At 45.6% G+C, this 22,012-nt stretch overlaps 2 protein-coding genes across 4 annotated transcripts in view; both read left to right on the top strand.

Annotated features, from left to right (window-relative positions):
* Nucleotides 1-13,344, top strand: part of cica (capicua transcriptional repressor a) — a 29,706-nt gene extending 16,362 nt beyond the window's left edge. Inside the window, exons 7-22 of one of the 2 annotated variants that reach the window (XM_086136373.1) lie at nucleotides 70-252; nucleotides 1,255-1,381; nucleotides 1,995-2,161; nucleotides 2,718-2,856; nucleotides 3,394-3,476; nucleotides 4,456-5,053; nucleotides 5,221-5,354; nucleotides 5,731-5,867; nucleotides 6,284-6,506; nucleotides 6,703-6,889; nucleotides 6,988-7,124; nucleotides 7,753-7,913; nucleotides 7,982-8,133; nucleotides 8,437-8,571; nucleotides 8,656-8,781; nucleotides 9,578-13,344. In XM_086136373.1, coding sequence (XP_085992499.1) covers nucleotides 70-252; nucleotides 1,255-1,381; nucleotides 1,995-2,161; nucleotides 2,718-2,856; nucleotides 3,394-3,476; nucleotides 4,456-5,053; nucleotides 5,221-5,354; nucleotides 5,731-5,867; nucleotides 6,284-6,506; nucleotides 6,703-6,889; nucleotides 6,988-7,124; nucleotides 7,753-7,913; nucleotides 7,982-8,133; nucleotides 8,437-8,571; nucleotides 8,656-8,781; nucleotides 9,578-9,819 — 2,931 coding nt within the window. In that variant the 3' untranslated portion in view covers nucleotides 9,820-13,344. Of the gene's footprint in view, nucleotides 1-69; nucleotides 253-1,254; nucleotides 1,382-1,994; nucleotides 2,162-2,717; nucleotides 2,857-3,393; nucleotides 3,477-4,455; nucleotides 5,054-5,220; nucleotides 5,355-5,730; nucleotides 5,868-6,283; nucleotides 6,507-6,702; nucleotides 6,890-6,967; nucleotides 7,125-7,752; nucleotides 7,914-7,981; nucleotides 8,134-8,436; nucleotides 8,572-8,655; nucleotides 8,782-9,577 lie in introns of those variants that run through there. The other variant, XR_015103671.1, reaches the window with a different exon arrangement.
* An 837-nt stretch (nucleotides 13,345-14,181) lies between these two features.
* On the top strand, nucleotides 14,182-21,434 carry LOC147190978 (glycogen synthase kinase-3 beta-like). Of its 2 annotated transcripts, XM_086137228.1 has the most exons (11): nucleotides 14,182-14,526; nucleotides 15,527-15,612; nucleotides 15,688-15,789; nucleotides 15,870-15,953; nucleotides 16,027-16,137; nucleotides 16,209-16,339; nucleotides 17,477-17,681; nucleotides 17,756-17,851; nucleotides 17,930-18,116; nucleotides 18,940-19,017; nucleotides 19,306-21,434. In XM_086137228.1, exons 1-11 carry the CDS (start codon nucleotides 14,358-14,360, stop codon nucleotides 19,365-19,367), a joined length of 1,311 nt encoding a protein of 436 aa, XP_085993354.1. In that variant the 5' UTR covers nucleotides 14,182-14,357; the 3' UTR covers nucleotides 19,368-21,434. The 2 variants fall into 2 exon arrangements, with proteins under 2 accessions (XP_085993354.1, XP_085993353.1); XM_086137227.1 differs by having other exon boundaries at nucleotides 18,940-21,434.
* Nucleotides 21,435-22,012: the final 578 nt, after the last annotated feature.

Here is a 22,012-nt window from a genome sequence, read left to right as displayed (position 1 = left end):
ACCATGATCACCAAATTCACACCAAACTCCCTGATATCATTCTTAACATCTGCTCCTTTCTTTCACCAGAGGGAAAAAGACCACATCCGCCGGCCAATGAACGCCTTCATGATCTTCAGCAAGCGCCACCGGGCCCTGGTCCACCAGCGACACCCCAACCAGGACAACCGAACTGTCAGCAAGATCCTGGGCGAGTGGTGGTACGCGCTGGGCCCCAATGAGAAGCAGCAGTACCACGACTTAGCCTTCCAGGTCGGGACGCGGGCAAAACGATTTAACTGCATTACATCACCGGGCTATTTTTAGAGGAGTCGTGTTTAAACTTCACCTTTGCTTGTGTGTGAGGTAAGGCTGGGTGATATGGCCTTAAAAAAACGGAGTTTCTTCATGAGTCCCCCCTCCCACTCCCCCACCTTGCTTGTATAAGAAAGAACAATGACATTATTGAAGTCAGGATAAAATACTGTCAAATTACCTGCAGAGAGGCGTCATCGTGCTTTGGGGCTGTTTTTCTTCAGCTCAAGGTGGAGGCAATTATGAACAGTTCCAAATAACAGTTAGTGGTAACACAAAACCTTCTGACTTCTGCGAGAAAGCCCCCACGCAAAAAAAAAAAAAAAAAAACTAACCTAGTTGAATATTTTAAATGTATTTATTTGGGGTTAATCACATGCCTTGCTGATTACCATTTAACATGCGTTTTAATGTAATTTTTTTTTTTCATTCTGAACACGGCCACGTTCCCAGTTTGTAACTCCAACCAAGAAACTGTAACTCTACCTAGATAATCGTGACTAAGTAAGTTACACAAATCCTGTCAGGAAAAGCCTACTAGAACAGCTGACTGTCATTTCGAGGCACTTCAACCCGTGGCAGATGTGTGACTCCCAATGAACATGATTGAATATCATTGCTTCATTGTTGAACATAAAAGAGGATGTAAACATTTGTGCAATCACATCTCAGTTGTGTATGTTTAATTCCCCTTTCAAAAAGATTTTTTTATTTTATTTAATCAATTAAATAGTACAGATAATGGACGAATGAGCTTAAATCAATCTTATGGTCATTTCTTTTATATCACAAATGTCGAACAAGTGTTTTTAGACTTTATATGTCCACTGTAGCCGCTTGAAATGTCAATGCTTCCTCCATCCCAACTGTCCATTTTATCCGATCGTTTTTTTTTTTTTTAACCACTTAAAGAATGTCTGTGCTGTATTTGTGATTGTTTGAACCTTCTCTCCGTGGCAGGTGAAGGAGGCCCACTTCCGAGCACATCCCGACTGGAAGTGGTGCAACAAGGACCGCAGGAAGTCGTTGTCTGACAGCCGCGGGGCCTCCAAGGAGGCACGGGAGAGGAGCATGTCCGAAACTATAGGTACGAGGGGTTTGTTTGGGATGGTGATAGAACTGAAACCATTTGAATGAAAAACCTCGAGCGTTGTAATGCTAACCATGTTATTATTATTATTATTATCATATTTTTTCATAGGATTACCCCTCTCGCAGCCTTTGCAATTAAAAAAAAAGTCCTCACAGGCATATATTCTTTATCCTGTTTGAAATAATTCATAACATTACTGTTGCATACTGAGCCACATGCAGTGAAGGAAGAAATAAAACGTAGCTTAAGACAATTACTACAGTGCAATAGTTTGTGTAGTATTGTAGTTGTGAAACTCTTCTTCGTTTGTCTGCCTGATTTATTGTCTACTGCCCCTGGTGGCCAATTCGTGCAAACCAGAATAAGCCACAATGAGTTTATGATTATTCAAAAACTGTTGAATGCTTTACATTCTGTTGAATTAATTTATGTCGATATGTTTTTATAAAGTATAATATTATAAACTACTGTTTTCCTCCGTTCGTTTCCATAAGGAAAGAGCACGAATCAAACCTGTATATAAACTTGGCACCGGTGTATGAATATTGCATTATCAGAGGATCCAGATGATGCACCATTTGAGGTCTTCTTCCTTTTTCCCCCCCAGACCCGCATTTGGAGTCTCAGGCGCTGGAGGGCAAGCTGCTGAGCTCGCCATGGACCTGTGGAGGCGAGCGCCAAGCGGGGGAGGCCTTCGGCGGCCAACAGCCCCGTCCCAGAGCTTTCTCCCACAGTGCCGTGCACAGCCTGGAGCGCCGCGTAGACGGCGAGAAGGTGGGAGAGAGTTTTGTCTGCAAGGACCCCATACTCGTGTGTGATTATCTCCCCTCCGGAGCAAAAGCGTGAATGCAGGCGATGTAAACAACACGAGTATGTGCGTGTGTGCGTGTGTGTGTGTGACCACAGCCGCCATGTGTCCTTCACGCCGCTGAAAGCGAGTCTTTGTGCGATCTCGAAACATCTTTGAGCTTTTCAATGCCTTTGAAGTGTGCCAGACAGAAAAATCACGCGGGAGAGAGCCAGCTTGTCTCAGAAGCAATGAGTTCACACCCGCTGCGAGCAGCACTCACTGCTGCAGCGCGTGAACCGGTTATCCCCAAATAAATCTGAAATCATAAAATGAATCTCATAAAACAAGTAAAAAGTGTTCACGTCTATTTTACCATGACACTCGTTTCATGGGATCAAGATGCGGTGTATGAAGAACAGAAAATGGGCTGAAACACAACATGAAAGTTGCTCATTTGAATGTAACAATTACCTAACAGTCTTAATTTTATTTTAGCATGGGGTTTTTTTCTGTTGTTTAAAAAAAAATAAAAATGGACAGGAGGATGGGCCGAGTTTTTTGCGCAACCGGCAACTGCTGCCATCATCCTCCCACATTGAGGGCGGAGCTAGCGAGGATGTCACCAGTGACGAGGAGCGCATGGTCATCTGTGAGGAAGAGGGGGATGATGATGTCATGGGTGAGTGGTCCAGCAGCATTAAAAAATATCCATCCATCCATCCATTTTCCGAACCGCTTAATCCTCACTAGGGTCGCGGGGGGTGCTGGAGCCTATCCCAGCCGTCTTCGGGCAGTAGGCGGGGGTTGCCAGCCAATCGCAGGGCACACAGAGACAAACAACCATCCACGCTCACATTCACACCTAGGGACAATTTTAGAGAGTTCAATCAGCCTGCCATGCATGGTTTTTTTGGAATGTGGGAGGAAACCGGAGTACCCGGAGAAAACCCACGCAGGCCCGGGGAGAACATGCAAACTCCACACAGGGAGGCCGGAGCTGGAATTGAACCCGGTACCTCTGCACTGTGAAGTCGACGTGCTAACCACTGGACTACCGGGCCGCCCCATTAAAAAAAATATATATTGTAATTGTTTGTTAAAATTATCTTTAGAAAAAATAAAAAATATTCACAGTGCATGTAACAGAACCCTTTTCCACTTGAAATTCCGATGTTGCTACCAACTGTTACTTGACGTGGGTGGCATCTGTCTACAGAGGACTCGTGTCCCGAAGGCTCCATTGACCTCAAGTGTAAGGAGAGAGTGACGGACAGCGACGAAGACGAGCCCGATGGCCAGGTATGGCCGGCCGTCCAACTTGATTTGAAACAACAGAGTGCTTCACAAAGCGATAAAACAAAAAATATATACACATGACGAAAAAGCATCGGGGGAAGAAGAAGGGCTGGTTGATGAAATGCTTTTTATTGGACTTTTCTGAGCCCTCATGTCAAGTTGACTTGATTTTACTACTCTGCATTAGGAAATTAATGGTTCATCTCGTGTCTCATCTCATTTTCCAGTCCTCCTCTTGACAGAGGATATTCAACTCAACAAAGTCTTGACGTTATAACGAATCTGTGGCACAAAAAGTTTGGGTACAGCTGTAATCAGCTGGGGTGAACCTCCCCCTCCACCCAAAAAAATTACAATGACGTCATCGATTGATCAACTTCAAATCCAGTCATACGTTATACGTTGACTACAAAAAATGCAATTGAAAACACTCATCAATAGTATTTTACGATTTTTTTTCATCTGATGTGAGTGAATTTCTGGATTCATTTGTTTTAATTGATTTCGTTGTTTTTTTTTGTCGAGCACATCAGGTTTACATCATGTTTTTAAGTCAGTGTAAATCAGGGACAAATAAAGCCTTCTCTGATTCAAATTTGTTGTTGACCAGTGATAATCAATTAATTAATGATAGATCAGTGTTTTTCAGCACAGTACAGCGGTGACCAAAATATTTGCTACGTTTTGCTCAAAAAAAGGGAAAAGCAATTTTGTGGAAATTGATGTTATATAATTTAAAAATCAGGAAAAAAATAACTGTTACAAAGCTCGAAATGGAAGCACCTCCCAGAAGAATAATGTCGGCGGGGTGATTAAAAATGGAAAAAAATCTATATTTTAAGATCATATCGCCAAACCCGAGCACGAAGCACACCATATTATACATTTCAAATTTACGCAAACGCCATCAAGAAAAAGTCAAGTCAGAGATTCTATATTCTACTTTTTCTTTTTGATCTCCTTCTTTTTCCCTCGCCTCCAGCCTGGCTTGCAGCCACTGGCTCGCTCCTCCCTCACTTCCCCCTCGCCTCCCGCCCCTCACGACGAGTGTGAGAGCGAGAGGAAGATGGGCGTCGATGCGGCAGAGGAGTACGGCAAGGGCGGCTGCATTGCAGGAGAAGGCGAGGGGGTGGCCTTTCTGCCCGTGGGGGGCTCCACGCCCAACACCCAGGATGCGGTGCATCCTGTCGAGGGCGCCATCACCCTCGGTTGCCCGGTGCAAGACAACAAAGCCACCATCTTGATTGGAGGGAAGCAGCTGCCTATCACCACAGAGGGTGGGTACCTGTCCTCAGCCTCTCCTGGTCCCAACTTCTCTTTCGGGGGCTCCTTGGTGCCCGCCGAGCCTGTCAAGCTCCTGCCTCACGCCCAGCCGCCCCCGCTAGCTGTAATCAGACCCACTGCCACCACTTCCCCCGAACCTCCACCCTCCGCTAGCGGTCCCAAGTACATCCTGCCGGCCCCCCAGATCCCCTCTCCGCCTGAGCTCACCTGCCAACAAATGGGCTCGGTGCCCGCTGACGAGTGCCCTTCGGCGAATGGCATGCCGCACTCAGGGGCGGGAGTGACAGGAAGCAGAGGTGAGACGCCGTTAGCCTTTCAAAATAAAATTGCTATGACTCAGTCACTCCAACTGTCCTTTCCCACCCTTGTCTCAGTGCATCCCGCCCACCTGTTGCTTCAGTCTGGCCTCTATTAATTTCTTCCTCTTTCTTTCTGTCCCTCCCTGCCTCTCTCTCTCTCACAGTTCAAGCCCAGCTGCAGAATAAGATGTTGGTTCCCATGGCGACAGTCCAATCCGGGTCCACGCCTCCGCAGGCGCCCGTCTCTTTGGTGGCGCCACCTCTTCCTGTGCAAAATGGCCCCGCCGCAGGAAACAAGGTGGGAGTCTGCACATGGAGAGACCACCACTTGACAAATAAATACAAAAATGTTGACAGAAACAATTTTTGATTTGACGAATATATTCCTCCTCGGATCATTTACAGTTAATCAATGACATTTTTGTCATGACACAAAACATTTCAACCAATTTGAGCAAAATAGTTGAGCAAATATTGCAGGACTCACAAGAGATTGGTAAACCGTAAATGTGTGAAAATTGTGTGGCGAGGATGACACAGTAGGAAATTAAATATCATAAATTTCCTGACAACTTTCATCTGATGATATTTTTTTTAATATATGGTGTCATAGCCAACATGTGGTGTCACTGTTGTGGTAAACTTTGCTGTGCCCGATGCACGGTCCTCGACAGATCATCCAGATTGCTCCCATGCCAGTGGTCCAAAGCAGCGTTCACCATGGGAGCGCTTTTCCTGTTTCCATGGCAACGGTGATGGCTGCCGGCGCCGCGCCCCCACAGACCCTCATCCTGACCACGCCGCCTACCAGGTTAGCTGAGCATCTTAATTTTGCTACTACAGTGAAACTGCTAACTGAATCCGCGAGGAATTGACCGGTTTACACTGTGTGTAGTTACCAACAAATGCCACTAGATGGCGGCAAAGGATTAGATTTGTTTAAATGAAGAACCTCATTACGGCCATAGCTTAGATGCCTGCTTGGAGTTTTTGAATGAAAATGATGAAGAAATGTTATTGGACGACAGCAATGACTTCTCTTCTTCGTCTTAGCCATCACGCAGCATCCTTTCCAGTAAACCTCAGTGCTGCCCAGCATGTTGTGGCCCAACGTGGTACTATACTTAAAAGGCGCACAACTCGAAAATCGGAACTGCTCGTAACGTATACTGTGAATGTTTGTTGTAGTTTAGCCTTAACACTCATAGCCTAGCATCTTGCCCGCAGGATCACCTATGTCCAGTCGAGTCCGGGCGTTACCATGACGATTCCCCAACAAGCCCAGGTACCGCCGGCGCTGCCCGGCGCTGCCTTTCTCTCGTCTCCCCTGACCACATTAGGCTTCACCACTATCGCGCCGGCCGGGCACCCTGTGCTGGCTCCGGCTCCCGCCCTGAGCGGCCAGAGCCACAATGTCAAGACCGCCTCTAACGCCTCCACTGCTCGGCAGGTAAAGACCAGGAAGTGAAAAAGAACACATTTCAAATGTGTGTTTAACATGCAACGTTTTTTATTTTAAAAGCAAATTTGTGATTTGAATGTTGGATGGCGGAAGCCATCTCCTAAAAATCCATTTGTATTTATTCGAGAAAAATATGTCCTCCAGCTTAATGTCTAATTAACGGCAAAATGATTTTCCGCATCAGGTTCTTACCACCATCTACCCCGCCGGTCCGCTGGCGTCCAGCCTGCTCACCGTGACAACCGCATCGCCTGCCATAAATGCTCCAGATGCGGCGAAGCCCTCCGCCACGGCGCAGGTTGAGATGAAAAAGGAGTTTGCTGAGCCGGACACCAAGGAGGAAAGAGATGAAGAAGTCAAGGAGTTCAAAGGTAAAACTACATGGCCCATGATGCTCAGCGCTCAAGCAGACGACAAGTAGCGCTCATGGTGGTGGACTGTCAAGTCAGAAATCTTCCGCCTTCTGCAGAAAGACAAGACGACAATATTGGTCAGTTAATCAAGGAGGAAAGTGTCAAGCTGGAGGAGGACGAGGAAGCGTGTGAGGAGAAGATCAAGGAAAGCAGGGATGAGACACGAGGACGAGAGATGAAGAAAGAGGAAGAGGTGACATTAGTTGAACTGAGCATTTACGTTATCCATACCCCTATATTGTCACGTGTTGGATTTTATGTAGCGGTTTCTTGCTACTCTCAGTCATGAATATGTAAAACACTGCAATACTCTTGAGTACTTTTTAGAAACATGGCCAAAGTGCATCATGATTTCATGCTTGACTGCCCATTCACAATTCTGTATGTGCCTTGGCCACCAGGAGGCAGTATAATGCAGATGTGCTTAACATACAAAGAAGAGTTTCACAACTGAGTGACACAGTAAATTCCAGTGATAGTCATTTTTCGCTGGATAAAAAATATGATTGACCTAAATGCCCGAGGCTTGTTGAAAACATTTCTTTCCCTTCACATCTGTGTCGATTTTCAGTCGTCCAGCTCATAGTAATCCATAAAGGTTGAAGCAAGGCACTTGGACAACTTTTATTGAGATTGTTGTGTTACTGTGCTGTTTGTGTTCAATTTTCCATGACTTAAACTTCTAGAACTACTTCGACATAGATGCTATTTTCGTGGGCCCCTTTTTGCCTTGTGTTAGTATTAAACTTGCAGACTTTTGTGAGATTTGCGCTTCAGTTCCAAACGCAACATGGAATTCTCTTGTGCTTTTCTCATCACAGGCTGGAGCTCCTTCTTCTTCTCCTCCACCTCCTCCTCATCCGCCATCTTCAGGTTTGGATCCGCCGCCGCCTCCACTTGCCGAGAAAGAGCCGGCGGCGTCCTCCAAGAGGATCAAGTTCCGCCCGCCGCCGCTCAAAAAGACGCCCGATCCTCACGACAAGTGAATGCCGACTGAAGCGAGGGCCCTCTCACAGCAGGCATTTTACTGACTCTCGCTTCTCCGTGCAGGCTTTTGTCTGAGACGTATTTCGAGGAGCGTTTTGCCGAGCTTCCAGAGTTCAACCCGGCGGAGGTGCTCCCGTCACCTACCTTGCAGAGTCTGGCCACGTCCCCTCGAGCCATCTTGGGGAGCTACCGGAGGAAGAGGCGCAACTCCACCGGTAACATGCGAAAACACTTTTTGTGTCGTCCCCCGCTGTATTTCTCTGATTTAGATTGTCCTTCTGATATTTCCTATTTCTCCATTTAAAATGAGTGAAGACATTTTACATGTGGCCCTCCTCCGTCCATATGTCTTGACAGATTCAATCCAGTGAAACACATCATGAATTGGCGAGCATTTCAATCTTTAGTATTCGCTCGCAATTCCCACACAAATCATTCTACTTACCTCACGTTGTTCTTCATATCTTTTCCCTGCTTCGTTTTTCATCCCTGCTCTTCTCCTTCGTTGGCCCATCAAGAACTGGAGGCGGCCACCGAGGACCCGAGCTCGCCGAGGAGGAAGACCCGCCGCCTTTCCAGCTGCAGTTCGGAGCCCAACACTCCGAAAAGTGCCACCAAGTGCGAGGGCGACATCTTCACCTTTGACAGAGCAGGTGGGACCGGCGTGGCGACCGGCTGCCAGTCACAGCTCGGAGCTCATCCATTAAGTGTCTTCACTCGTGCCGTTGACCCCGCAGGTATGGAGGGAGAGGATCTCCTAGGAGACCTGGACCGGGTGCCCTTCTCGTCCCTGCGTAGAACTCTGGACCAGCGGCGAGCGCTCGTCATGCAGCTCTTTCAGGAACATGGCTTCTTCCCCTCAGGTGAGCCACGGCTGAAGACACTTGAAACATGATGATGACGTTTGGAAATCTTAGGCCACAAAACATGGGGTAGAATTTTAATGACTCCCTCTAAGAATATTTGGACCATTGAAATGCATCCTGTCATCCAAAAAGCTTCTTGGTAACCAAACACAGTGGTACCATGAAGTGTTTTTCTTTGATACTGAAAGAGGAAGTCAGTAAAACAGACACAAAATCCATCTCTGAGAGTGTGAGGTAAGGTGAGAGAGTTGCATACTAGCTGAGATTTAACCAATGCGAGACTGCGAGAGCTTTCTTCAGCAGTAGCTGCTCTAAGGGCAATCTGCTGGTGTCACACTTGAGAAATTATTCTCACGACCTTTTCCTCGTGGCTCAGCAACGCGTTTGGGCAAGTAGTCCCTCCTCAGATCTTGTCCTGGGCAGTGGATACAGAATCAAAGCAGTAACAGCCTCTCTTCAATCATTGTCGTCTGAGGTCCTCTCTGAGCTAGAGCGGAGCCGGTGATGTTAGATGAGAAGTGGCAATAAAACAGGCCGTAATCCAGATGTCAGAGGGTGAGGCAGGGCAACAGATTAAAATGGTTTCACCGCATGCGAGAGTGAAGAATGTTAAGTCTTAAATTGAGATTAAAACATTTCTATAGAGTTAGCTGCTCTAATTTTTGCCAGTGGGGCATCCTGAAGCTCGATTGGAAACTGATGTATGTTCTTCAGACTTTCCGGACAAACTAAAATGATCAATAGCACAGCACTAATCCCTGCGCACTTCCTGCCGTGCCTTCCTCGCTTGCAGCTCAGGCCACGGCAGCCTTTCAGTCCCGCTACGCCGACACCTTCCCCACCAAGGTGTGCCTGCAGTTAAAGATCCGCGAAGTCCGCCAGAAGATCATGCAGGCTGCCACGCCAGGGACCCTGGAGGGCGGCGGCTGCTTCTCAGCCGAGGCCGGCAGCCCCGCACCCGCGCAGAGCTCCTCCATCCTCAACCCGTCACTGCAGGAGGACGCGGGAGGAGGAGCGGAACAGCCGGACGACTGAAGCCCGCAAGATGGAGAAGCCCAAAAGTGAAAGTTTCGAAGAAGTTTGGATGCAGACGCTTACTCTTAATCTGACCTGGGCGGGATCATTGTGGAATGCAGTCGTATAACAATAATATCCCCCCACCTGCCCCCCCCCCCCCCCAAAAAAAATCAATATTCACCGGAGGAAAAAGTACTATTTCTACGCCCAGGTCTGCCCTCAGCACATTTGTACAGTAGTTTGTAGTCCGGACACAAGCTCTGTGGTACACGCACACACACACCCACACACACACACACCATGGTGCAGATATAATCTTCAGCATGAGGCTGACACACACTTAGCAAATCAGACTGTTACTCTTGGATGCAGGCAGCCAGGAGCCGCCTCCCAGGATCACACAAACACACACACACACACATATGCGCACACAAACACACGCACTCACGCACGCACATCAAAAAGGCACTTTGTCACTTGTTCTTGTGCAAATGCAGTTCAGCTGTTGCCAGCCAGCCCTCTGTTGCCATTGACTTGACCTCATCGTCCGTCCACTCCTCAGCACAGTGGGTCCCGGACGCAAAACCACAACCCTGAAGACCTCCACTGATATTCCACGGCCCCTCGATGCTGCACACACACAAGACACACACACACACACACTGAAGTACACACACATGCACATACACTCACACGTACCCACGCAGTCAGTTCGGCGCGTGCCCCCCGCGCCGCGACCAGCCCATGGGCACCTCCCGCCCCCACGCACAGTTTAGTCAGCGATTGTAAAGACAAAAATGAGAGATCTCGGCATGATTCCGTTGTGACGAATCTTTGCACCTTCCGTCATGACCATGTCGGAAAACTGAACCCTTGTCCCTTCTGAGTGTTTGGACATGGAGGCACCGAAACAGATTTTTTTTTTTTTTTTGATAGAAGCTGGATGGAAGGTCGAATCTCCCAAAAAAGGTTTATATGCAAAGCAGCCACAAGATGTCAGGCTCACAGACAGAGAGAAGGAAAAAAAAAAACTTGGAACCACACTTCTTGTCCGAATCTCCCCTGTCGGATACGCTGTCGCTTTCTCTGCTTGTCGTGGAAATTGAGCAGTTTTACCATGGCCTGTTTTTCTCTCGTGGCTTGTATTTCTTCTCCAGCATCAAGTCAAGAAAATCACAACAACAACATCAACAACAAAAAGACTTTGGACTTAGAATGGGGCGAGGATATTATCTGTCCCGATGACCGCAATCTTGATTTTAAATATCTTAAGAGTGAGGAGGGGTTGCGCCCCTCCCCCTTTGTGTCTCTTTGTAAAATGTTGAAATCAGGTGTTTGCACAATCCGCGTGGCCCGTCTCGTGCGAGAGCGCCGCAAGTTCAATCAGGAAAGTATTGTTTTTAGAGATTGTTTTAGTAGAGCAGACAATAACCTTGTTCCACATGTCAATCACCTTTGACCCACCCACCCCCACCCCCTCACCTTCCCTCGCTGTACCTCTCTCAAGCGTTGTTAGAAAGTGCCCTTAAGCACTGGTCCCGGGTCAAGCGCTATGTAGCTCAGGATGGTTCTGGTTCAGGTTCAGTTCAGGGAAAGCAGATCCTAGACCAGCTCTGGAGGGCAGTCTCTGGAGCCCTCCCTTCTTCCCTCCCTTATCGACACTTTATCCTTTCCCATCAAATGGTGCAATAGGACATTTCTTTTTTTTTTCTGGGGATTCTGGGAGGGGGTTTTTTTCTTGGGGGGGGGGGGAGGGGAGGCTAGTGCCATAGAGAATCACAAGCAATGCAGTCAAGTGAGTGAGCAGAATGTGATGCTGTAGCTTACGAAGCAGTATTAGGGCCATGCTGGGAGGTGGGGGGGAACAAAAAACAAACAAAACGTGTATATATATATATATATATATATATATATATATATATATGCGACAAGAACAAAGTACTTTTTTAAGTGAAAAAAAAATCACAATGTTATGAGAAGAAGATGTAATTTGATGATGAGAATTTAAGGAAGGATGTTAATGCATGAAATGAGCATTAGCCGAAAAGCATAATGCCTTACTCATTTTTTAAAAACAATCACAAACAACAAATTCAACAAGTTGCCTCCATTCCATCTATGTAGATATATAGGGGGGGTGGGGGGAAACATTTTTCGCAAGCACGTTATATGCTATAAATATGACACACAGACAATCTTATCAAGTTAGTAGTACAGTTTTGTTTTTAAAAATAACTGACTATTCTCATTTTATGACTTTTTCTTTCTCTTTTGTAACATGACGACTTTTTTTGGGGTGGGGGGGAAGACTTAATCTCAGTAGGATTAAGTAGTGTTTAAAGAAAAAGCCTTTAAAATTTTAAATTAAGGCTATTTTCGCAATTTTTTTCTGGGAATGTATCTTTTAATGTAAAATTTTAAACAAAAAATATGAGTTTACTTCTGAAATAATTAGGACATAATTTTGATTAAAAAAAAAACAAGTTGCATTTTTGACAAAAAGCCGATCTAAAAAAAGTTTTTAAACGTATGACTATTCTCATAAGATTGTGAATTGTTTCGGCATAATCACGAATGTCACCGCATTACAACGTCACCCTCGTAGTAGCAGTCGTATTCCGATGTCATTATTCGTTTTCTTTTGAGTGTGGCCCTAATACCATTTTGTAATTTCTGAGCTATGGTATAAAAGAAAAAATGAATGGCACGATTGTTGTTGTTGAAGAGATTATAGTGTGTAACTTTACTAAAAGTAAAAAACAAACAAACATTTGAATAGCACTTTGTGGCTCTTGGCTTCCTTTGCTGAAGAGTTTGGAGGGGTAGTGATTGTTATTATGGGTATCGCTTTTATTTCTCTAAACTTTTCGATGTGAATATATATATACTGTATATATATATATATATATATATATATATATATATATATTCATCGATTTATTTTTTTTCCATATATGTGCATTTTAGGTCTGTGTTTGGGTGTGCGTGTACGTTTTGGCACATGCAGGTAGTGCGTTAACATGACCAACCACTCGTTCTGTCGTCACACAGCAACAGCATCGACAAGGACAATAGTATATTTTTCATGCTAGACAGTATTTTTGTAGTCGCCACGACTATTTTGTCCGCCATGTTGACTGTTATCAGTTACATTCAGGATCTATTAGACAAAACTATCTATTCAGGCTATCCGATACACACAGGTGAAAGAAGACTATCACAATCCCCCGAGGAAGTGGGGGTCAGGGGCTGCCGTGCGCCCCATCTGCATGCATGTGCATTGGCATGCAAACACCCTCACAGACATATGTGTATACACACACAGACACACGCGCCCGCGTACCTATGTAATGCGTGTGTACTGTATGATTGTGCTTTGAAAATGAATTGTCCTTGCTTTGGAGAAGGAATTTTAGGATGAGTGAGGCGAGTGTGATCTCATAAGCAGGCATGATGACCATGTGCAATATTTCTAAATGACGACAGAAAAAAAAAAAGGAAAGAAACTAGATATTGAAAATATTAAAGATCTAACACAAGGCCCATCGTTGTTGACTTGATTTGACATCCCTGTTTTGTCGGTGGATTTATCTGTTAGCGTTTGGACACTTGATTGCAAATTTCTTGTCATGTTCATCGGTGGATCAACACTGTCAGAATTCGACAATTTGGTTTGTTTCATGCAAAATTTGGAAATCATACATATTCATAAGGACATATGCAATGCAATTGAGTCTACACACCTCTGTTCAAATGACAGGTTTTTGTAGATGTTTTATAGATAATATGAAATACTATAACTGCAATGTCGTTCTGGTCAGAATGTTAAATGGGGGACAACACACTCTTGGCACCATTTAAAGTACCTCTAATGACTTTTGTGAAAGCGCTTTGTAAATAAAGATGTATTGCATAATCCCCACATAAAGTTCAGCTGTTCTAGGAGGCTGTTCCTGACACAGGAAAAGGAAAATCCGACTAGAACATCTGAACTTTAATTGGGGTTAATCAGAGGTGTGTGCTGACTCCCATTTCGCACAAGCTTGAATGCGATTGGTTAAGTCTAACCCCTCTCGAAGACTTTAGACTTTTTGTATCCACCGTTTAATGAACTTGACAATGTCTTCTGATGAATCACACAATGAGAAAGAGAAGATTTTTTGTGGCAAAAATAATCACACATGGTAAAAGTGCAAAGAAGGCCAAACCAAACCAAACCAACATAATAAACTTTTCTTTCTTTTCTTTTGTTTAATCTTGTGGTTGTTGAGTTGCGATTTTTAGTGAGCTAGCCAAGTCAAAGCGTGAGCCAGGATCACATCACCCTTCGAACTACGTTTCCCATGAGGCTTTGCGCATGCTCTGTTTCTGGGTGTCTGGCAAGTGGCAACAGCTAACCAGCCCCGGCAGGCAGACACCAGCCGGCGGCAGCAGCAGCGGCGATTCTCGGCGTGTCTTCCACAAAATAGCTCGCTGTCGGGTTCTTCGCATTTTGTTGAGACAAGGTCAGGGGGGAGAAAAGAGTGGGAGGACAACCACGAGCCCTGCGCAAAGATATGAGCGGCAGCGGGCGGCCCAGGACCAGCTCGTTTGCTGAGCCGCCAGGAGTTCCAGGAGCCGCCGCCGCCGGATCAGCCGCTGCCGTGGGGAGCAGCACAGGAAAGTCCGGGGTCGCACAGGCCTCCGGCAGTAGCTTGTCGGGATGCTCGAACCTCAAGCTCGCCAGTAAGATTTCAATTTCAATTAGTCAATATGATATTCTTTTTGAATGATGTCACATATTAAATGCCCTGCCTTGACTTTTTTGGCCCACTTTAAAGAGTAAAAAAAACCAGCCGTGCCTGCTAGCTAGCAGGCTAACGTTAGCCACTTGTTTTGTACGTTACCACTTCACCGCCCAGTCTGCTGATGAACTCGCCCGGACCCCCGTTCAATGAAACTTAATCGTCATATTTATACTTTTTACGCACATCGCATCATGGAGCTCATTCTTAATGCTCAAGCGAGCATCGAAACCGGGTAATTATTGTAGCCCGAGTGGCTAAAGTCCCGAGCTAAACGGTCATTGTTCGCGTGAGCTGACTGCCTTGCCGGTGACTCGCATCATCGAGGGGCTCCCGGGTGTAAAGTTGTCCGCTCACAAGGTCACCTGTGCGTGCTCGGAAGTCTCCGTGTGCTCGTCCGGCTGACCGACAGATGAAGAACGCCAGTCATCGACGTCTTGGGCGCTAGCCGCCTTGCTACAGTGCCAAGATGTGCTTGGAAATAGAGTTGTTAACATTTAAATGTCAGTGCACATCGTCGGACATTTGAAATGCTTTTTAAGATTGTCTTTTGGGTATGACGGATATGTTCGCAGGTAGGTTATTCACACATTAACCCAGTTAGCATGATGAATTATTGCACGGAGAATAATGTGCTTTGACATTTGTGCATCTCGAGCATAAATAGCTCCACTTGTACTTGCGGTGGTAAAATGTCACGTTGCTGTCATAATGTCCAAAAGTAATGTTCCAAATTCTCTTCAAGCATTGTGTTATTTGCAAATCTGATAGTGACCTGACATTCAAAGGTTGGTTTTTGACAAGCGTTGTCTTAAATGTGAATATCATAACCATAGTATGAAAAGAAAGTATCCAGTCGCGATATGGACCAAATATGTGATGCCAAAGAGGCACAGTGGTCCACTTGAATTCATCTTAAAGTGTCCTCCTCCTTTTCCTAGGAGACAGCGGCAAGGTGACGACGGTCGTGGCCACACCGGGTCAGGGCCCGGACCGCCCCCAAGAAGTGTCCTACACTGACATTAAGGTGAATATAGACGCCATCACGTGCGGGAGACGACCATCGTGTCTTCAAACGTGACCCTTGACGTCCTTTCCTCAGGTGATCGGCAACGGCTCGTTTGGGGTGGTCTACCAGGCGCGCCTCATCGACAGCCAAGAGATGGTGGCCATCAAGAAGGTTCTCCAAGATAAGAGGTTCAAGGTGAGGTTAAACAAAAACACATAAACTGCATGCCATTTGTTGTCTTTGACTGATTTCCCGTTGATGTCGCTGCCTTATAGAATCGGGAACTGCAGATCATGAGGAAGTTGGACCACTGTAACATTGTCAGACTACGTTACTTCTTCTACTCCAGCGGAGAGAAGGTTGACTCTCTTGGTCTTTGCACGTTTATGCTGATGGGGAAAATGTGATATTCATACCTGTTATCTCATCAAGAAGGATGAAGTGTACCTCAACTTGGTGCTGGACTTTGTCCCTGAGACAGTCTACAGGGTCGCCCGGCATTTCAACAAGAACAAGAGCATCATTCCTATCATCTACGTCAAGGTAATATTTCCCACCACATAGGAGGGAGCCCGCTTAAAACCCGGCCGTGACATCACGCTTGTCTCTTGCAGGTGTACATGTACCAGCTCTTTCGCAGTTTGGCTTACATCCACTCGCAAGGCGTGTGTCACCGGGACATCAAGCCGCAGAACCTGCTGGTGGACCCCGAAACTGCCATCCTCAAGCTGTGTGACTTTGGCAGGTGAGTCACTCGGTCACTGCCGGTCAACAAGGTTTCAAAATGAGATTTTAGTGAAAGCCGATATCCGGAACGTTTTTGGTTTGAAGGTCCAGAATAAACGTGATCAGTGTGCTAAATGTGGACTGTCCACTACAAGCTTGAAAGTAGTAACTTTTCACCCCCACTGTGGAATTGAAATGAAAAGCTGGCTTGCATGGCAGGAGGAAAGATTATATCTGCCTGTCACTAACGATGCTTCTTTTAAATATGTAAAAAATCCAAAACACTTTGGTGTTACGTGCACACTTGTGGTACATCTCAAGAGCCGCATGCCGCTCTTTAGCGCCGCCCTAGTGGCTCCCTGGAGCTTTTTCAAAAATGTTTGAAAATGGAAAAAGATGGTGGAGGGAAATATTTTTTTTGTTTTAATATGGTTTCTGTAAGAGGACAAATATTATTCATGTTTTCCAATGCTGTAAAAATGTGTCGAATAAATATTACATTTCAACATTTCGTCAATGAGGAATTGCGTCATAGCCTGCGACACACGTTTCTATTAGCAGGGGGGGATGCCAGGCAGGTGGCTGTTGCAAAAAACAAAAAAAAACAGCCTTTCTTGTACAATTCATCGAGGGTACTTGCTAAGAATGGGAATCTGGGCGGCCGAGAGAAGCATTTTTAAACGGTACACGTGAGCTACGATAGTTAACACGCTGCGAAAGGGCGTCCCGTGCCTCGTTCATCTTAGCGGCCGTTTATGGCTGTCGCTCATTACGGCACGCGTGTGTAAGTGCGTGCGTATGCGCGCGTGTGCGGTAACGGGTGGATCGCGGGAGGTTGGTTGATCGAAAATTTCGATCTTCCGTCCAAAAAGTTTGGGGCACCGCTGCTCTACAGGACGAACTGCAGAGGGGAAACAAACATTTAATCATGAATGCAATTAGAAACAATTACTCAATTTTCGAAATTAGAGGTTCAACACAGTTTCTCTTTGAGGATGAGGCGCTGTTCTGAAAGCGCAATATAAATCAGGATGTATCGTATTACATCATAAAGTGCCATACAAGCACACCTTGGTGGAGGTAGTAAGCATATCTCGATAGTATGGAAGCGTTTTGAATATGCGGGCCATTAACTGACGCCTTTGTCGGCCCTCAGCGCCAAGCAGCTGGTGCGCGGCGAGCCCAACGTGTCGTACATCTGCTCGCGCTACTACCGGGCGCCCGAGCTCATCTTCGGCGCCACCGACTACACGGCCAACATCGACATCTGGTCGGCAGGCTGCGTCCTGGCCGAGCTCCTGCTGGGCCAGCCCATCTTCCCCGGCGACAGCGGCGTCGACCAGTTGGTGGAGATCATCAAGGTAAGCGCCCAACCGAAGGGATGAAAGGTGAAATTTGATTTGGGCCGCGAGATTCACGCTCTCGTTTTCACCAGGTGCTCGGCACCCCGACCAGGGAGCAAATCCGAGAGATGAACCCCAACTACACAGAATTCAAGTTCCCGCAGATCAAAGCTCACCCTTGGACCAAGGTAATCCAAGTCCAGCGACTCGAAATATGTCATAGATCGCCCCACTAGAGACTTTTTTTTTTTTCTTCTGCTTTTGAGGTGTTCAAACCGCGCACGCCGCCCGAAGCCATCGCGCTTTGCTCTCGCCTGCTGGAGTACACGCCGGCCTCGCGCCTCTCGCCGCTGGAGGCCTGCTCGCACACCTTCTTTGACGAGCTGCGGCAGCCCAACTCGCGGCTGCCAAGCGGGCGAGAGCTGCCCGTGCTCTTCAACTTCAGCACTACAGGTACACAGATAAACGCTTTGAAAGTGACGTAGTATGCGGCTGCCGACCCGTTAGCGTTCATTACCCGTTCGCGTTTGAGTGAAGTTTTCAGTGTAAGGGAGTGAACCCCAAAATGTTTGGCATTGCCAAGTTCAGACTGAATCTCGGAGGCGCAATAATCGATTTTTTGTTCAGCGATTGTTTTGAGACCTTGTTTAATATGAAATTGTCCAAATTCTCCGAATTTCAACCTCCCAACAGTATGTCTTCTCAAATTTCTAAAGTCCTCCATGAATGCAGACCGATTATGGGGGCGGCGTGGCTCAGTGGTCGAGCAGTTGTCTCCCAACCCAGAGGTTGGGGGTTTCAATCCCGGGTCATTGTTGAAATGTCCTTGAGCAAGATACCGAATTCCCCCAGTTGCTCCTGATGCTGCGTCATCAGAAGGTAAATGAGGAAGGCGGTGTCAAGCGCTTTCAGTACCAAAGGTAGAAAAGCGCTATAAAAGTGCCGGCCCATTTACCATTTCATTATCTTTGTCCTCCATTTTGAATACTTCTGCTTTTACTTTGTTCGACAATGATCAAAATGTTTCCGAGAAGTTTTGGGCCAAATCAGAAACGGAATCATTATCAGTTTACACGTGTGGCCTTTTCTGCACTGTCAACTTGAAATGATGTCTTGTTTTTGAACAAGGGGGTACAGATTTAAAAAAAAAAAAAAAAAAAAGATCAAATCTGCTCGCGTTCAGCTGGAAACGAGCACAATTTTTCTCAGTCGCACGTTTTTCATCAACATCCAAAGTGAATTTTTTCACTGGTGAAATCCAACATTGTGTGTGCAGAGTTGTCTATCCAACCTCAGCTGAACTCCACGCTCATCCCTCCGCACGCTCGCGCGCACACAGCTTCTTCCTCTCACGGTAGGAACGCTCTTTGCTTCACTCTCAACCTTCTTAGTACAAAGTTGCGCACACCGGCAAACAACTCCGCGTGCGATGCTTCTAACGTTAACCGATAAACAACATCGATGTTTTAGTGATGCATTCGGATGGCTGCTACAATGAAACCCCCACCCCAAAACGCAATTCATTTCAACCGCTAGTTTACACACGAGGCAGCAACACACACCAAGGGTACAACAAAAGAAAATACAATTGTGTGTGTGTGTGTTTTGCTGATTGTGGTGTTTTGTGTGTTGTACATTTGAGATGGTACCGGGCCGGACCTCTCCCAGCTCGGACCAGTACCAGGATCTCTCAACAGCATCTGAAGCGGCTAATCGCCTGCCTGCCTGGCCAGCCCCCCCATGCCCCGCCCCCTGCGCTCTCTCTCGCTCTCTCTCTTTCTGTTTCTCTCTCTCTGTCTCTCTCAATTACATCTCACATACACACAGACACGCACACTCATACATAAATCTATGTATCATCTCCGTGCTGCTCACTCACCTCGTAGTTGTGGTTTTTTTGGTTTTTTTTTTTTTTTTTTTTTGTGGAGTGGACGCATCCAACAACACCGCAGCCGGAGACCCCTTAATACACACATGCACACACAGATCTACAGCGCTGTCTGGCTGCTGCTCCAGTAGTATGTGAAGGTTCAATAGTGGGGGCTGGTCCTCTGTAATATAATTTTTTTTTTTTTTTTTTTTAGGTTGACTTTGTTTTTCTACCTTCTCTTCTTCGCCCATGTTTGTCTTTATTTATTTGAACACACACACACACACACACGTTTCCTCATTTACAATTTTTTTTTTTTTTTTTTTTGAGTTTGAAATCATTGTCAAATGCGTACGAGGTCAACTGGACACTGCCTGAGCCACAAGAATGTTCTCATCAGGCTGGAGATGTTCACTCAGGAGATACTCCTAACTTCTTCCAGACTCATTATTATTTTTTAAATGATTGTTAGCCATATTTTTATGTTCTGCTTTCGCCCTTCCTCCTTTTGCGGAAACATCCCTTTTAAGAGAATTTTAATGTATGAATTTAAAGACACTTTTTTAAAAGTCTTGAGACATTCTTGCAGTTTTCCCATGTTGCACGAATTGATGTAGAAATCATGTAGCCTGGTTGTACAGAGAGTACAGTGACACCCCCCCCCCCCACAACTGACGCTTCGCTCTCAAAAGGTTTGTAGTTGCTTCTAAACTGCGATTGAAGCGGTAAATCTAAAACCAACTATGATGCCTGAACGTTTGTCACTTGATTGCATAACTATACCCGTGCAGTGATGACTTTCCGGAACAACCCGGCCTAAACTTGGCTCCTCCCTGGCACATAAATATTAAACACTTGAGAAGTCCATGAATCCATTTATTACTTTCCTTCTCTCCAGCGCTTTGGCGTCATCTTGCGGCATTTTACTATGACAGAAAGTACAAAATAAAATAAGCTGGAAAAGTGAACGGTGAATATGCGGGCGGGGCATTTCGGTGCAAATGTCGGTGGTCCTCATGTAGCAGCACACAGCTTCATCGTCACCATTCTGTTTATTTATTTGTATTCTTTGTTGAACTTCCTCCCAGTGGAAGAGAAGCTCACTTCAGACATTTTAATTTGCAGGCACATTCATGTGGTAACTGGTGGCTTTTAAAATTAAATCCTCCCGCTGTCATGGCATGTGTAAATATTGTTTCTTTGACCTCTGTCTCTTTCTCTCTTTTTTAATTTTTATTATATTACAGAGCTGTTTATATTTCCCGCCACTCTTTCCGTCCATATGTTTGTGATTGCTTGTTCTGTAAATACACCTTTGTCGCAGTGTAAATATTGCAAAGAAGAAAAAGCTTGTCCTGTTTGTCCAACACCTTTCTCTCTCGCTCTTTCTTTGCTCCTTGTGAAGTGGATGTTCGCATCAGGTCACCCCCCCCCAATGAATCTCACACAAATATATCCTGCAAGTGGCACTGGTGGATAGGTTAATTGATGTCGTGGGCACCTTAACTTTATTTGGCAACAGAGCTGCTTGTTTGTGTGAGTGCAATGTCAAGATTCCTGTGCAGTATTTATGGGGGGGCGGGAGGGTTGCAAGAGTTACATTTTATCACTCGTAGTCACGCAATGTCTTGTTGTAAGGACGTTATGTCTTGTCAGGAGCTCAGATGTGCTGCTAATTATCACCGTGACACATTTTGTGGTGCAACTGCAAACGAGAGTTTTGTTGTGGGTGTTTTTAATCTCCCCCCTCCTCCCCCATTACCTTTGAGTTTTGCTCTGAGCGAAGAAGGAGAGAGAAAGAAAAGCCAACCTGTTTGTCTCCGTTCTGTGTGTGTATGTGTGCGGGCGCGCGTGTGTGTATGTGAATGCATTTACTCTAATAAAGTGATGATGAAACTGTGTTTCACTCGCATAGTCTTTATTCACGCTTAAGGAGTTATTGCTGAAACGAGTGCTTATTGCATCTTCTCCCCCCAAAAAACTTGCATAATTGTTTTTGGTGTTCAAGTGGATGGAACAATCGCTGCTCACACCTTTAATAGTAAGGATTTAAATAAAAAGAGCAGACATTTTTAAAGATGACTTACTTTTTTCTAATGACGTGTTGCAAGTAAAAAAGACCTGATATCATATTTTTTTTTAAATTTGGTCATGTATAAGACTTTATAAATGTTATGTAAAACATCACCATATATACCGGTAGTAAAGCACTCAAATTTACATGTACTGAAAAGATGACAATTTTAATGACAACAGTAAGACATTTATAAAATGACATTAAAAATCACATGATACTGAAAAAAAACGTGATGTGACATTTTTTTAAAAATGACTAGATGTATTGTAAACCGTTTTAATTGCATAATAAGGCATTAAAATAAAACAATGGGTAGCCAGGTGGTCGACTGGTTAGCGCGTCGGCATCACAATGCAGAGGTGCTGGGTTCGATTTCAGCTCCGGCCTTCCTGTGTAGAGTTT

The sequence above is a fragment of the Hippocampus guttulatus genome, chromosome 18 (assembly GCF_054856545.1).
Source record: "Hippocampus guttulatus isolate MCC_2025c chromosome 18, RoL_Hgut_1.0, whole genome shotgun sequence".
In the NCBI taxonomy this organism is placed as follows: domain Eukaryota; kingdom Metazoa; phylum Chordata; class Actinopteri; order Syngnathiformes; family Syngnathidae; genus Hippocampus; species Hippocampus guttulatus.
The sequence above is the reverse complement of the archived record's forward strand: the minus strand, read 5'-3'. Positions and strand labels throughout refer to the sequence as shown.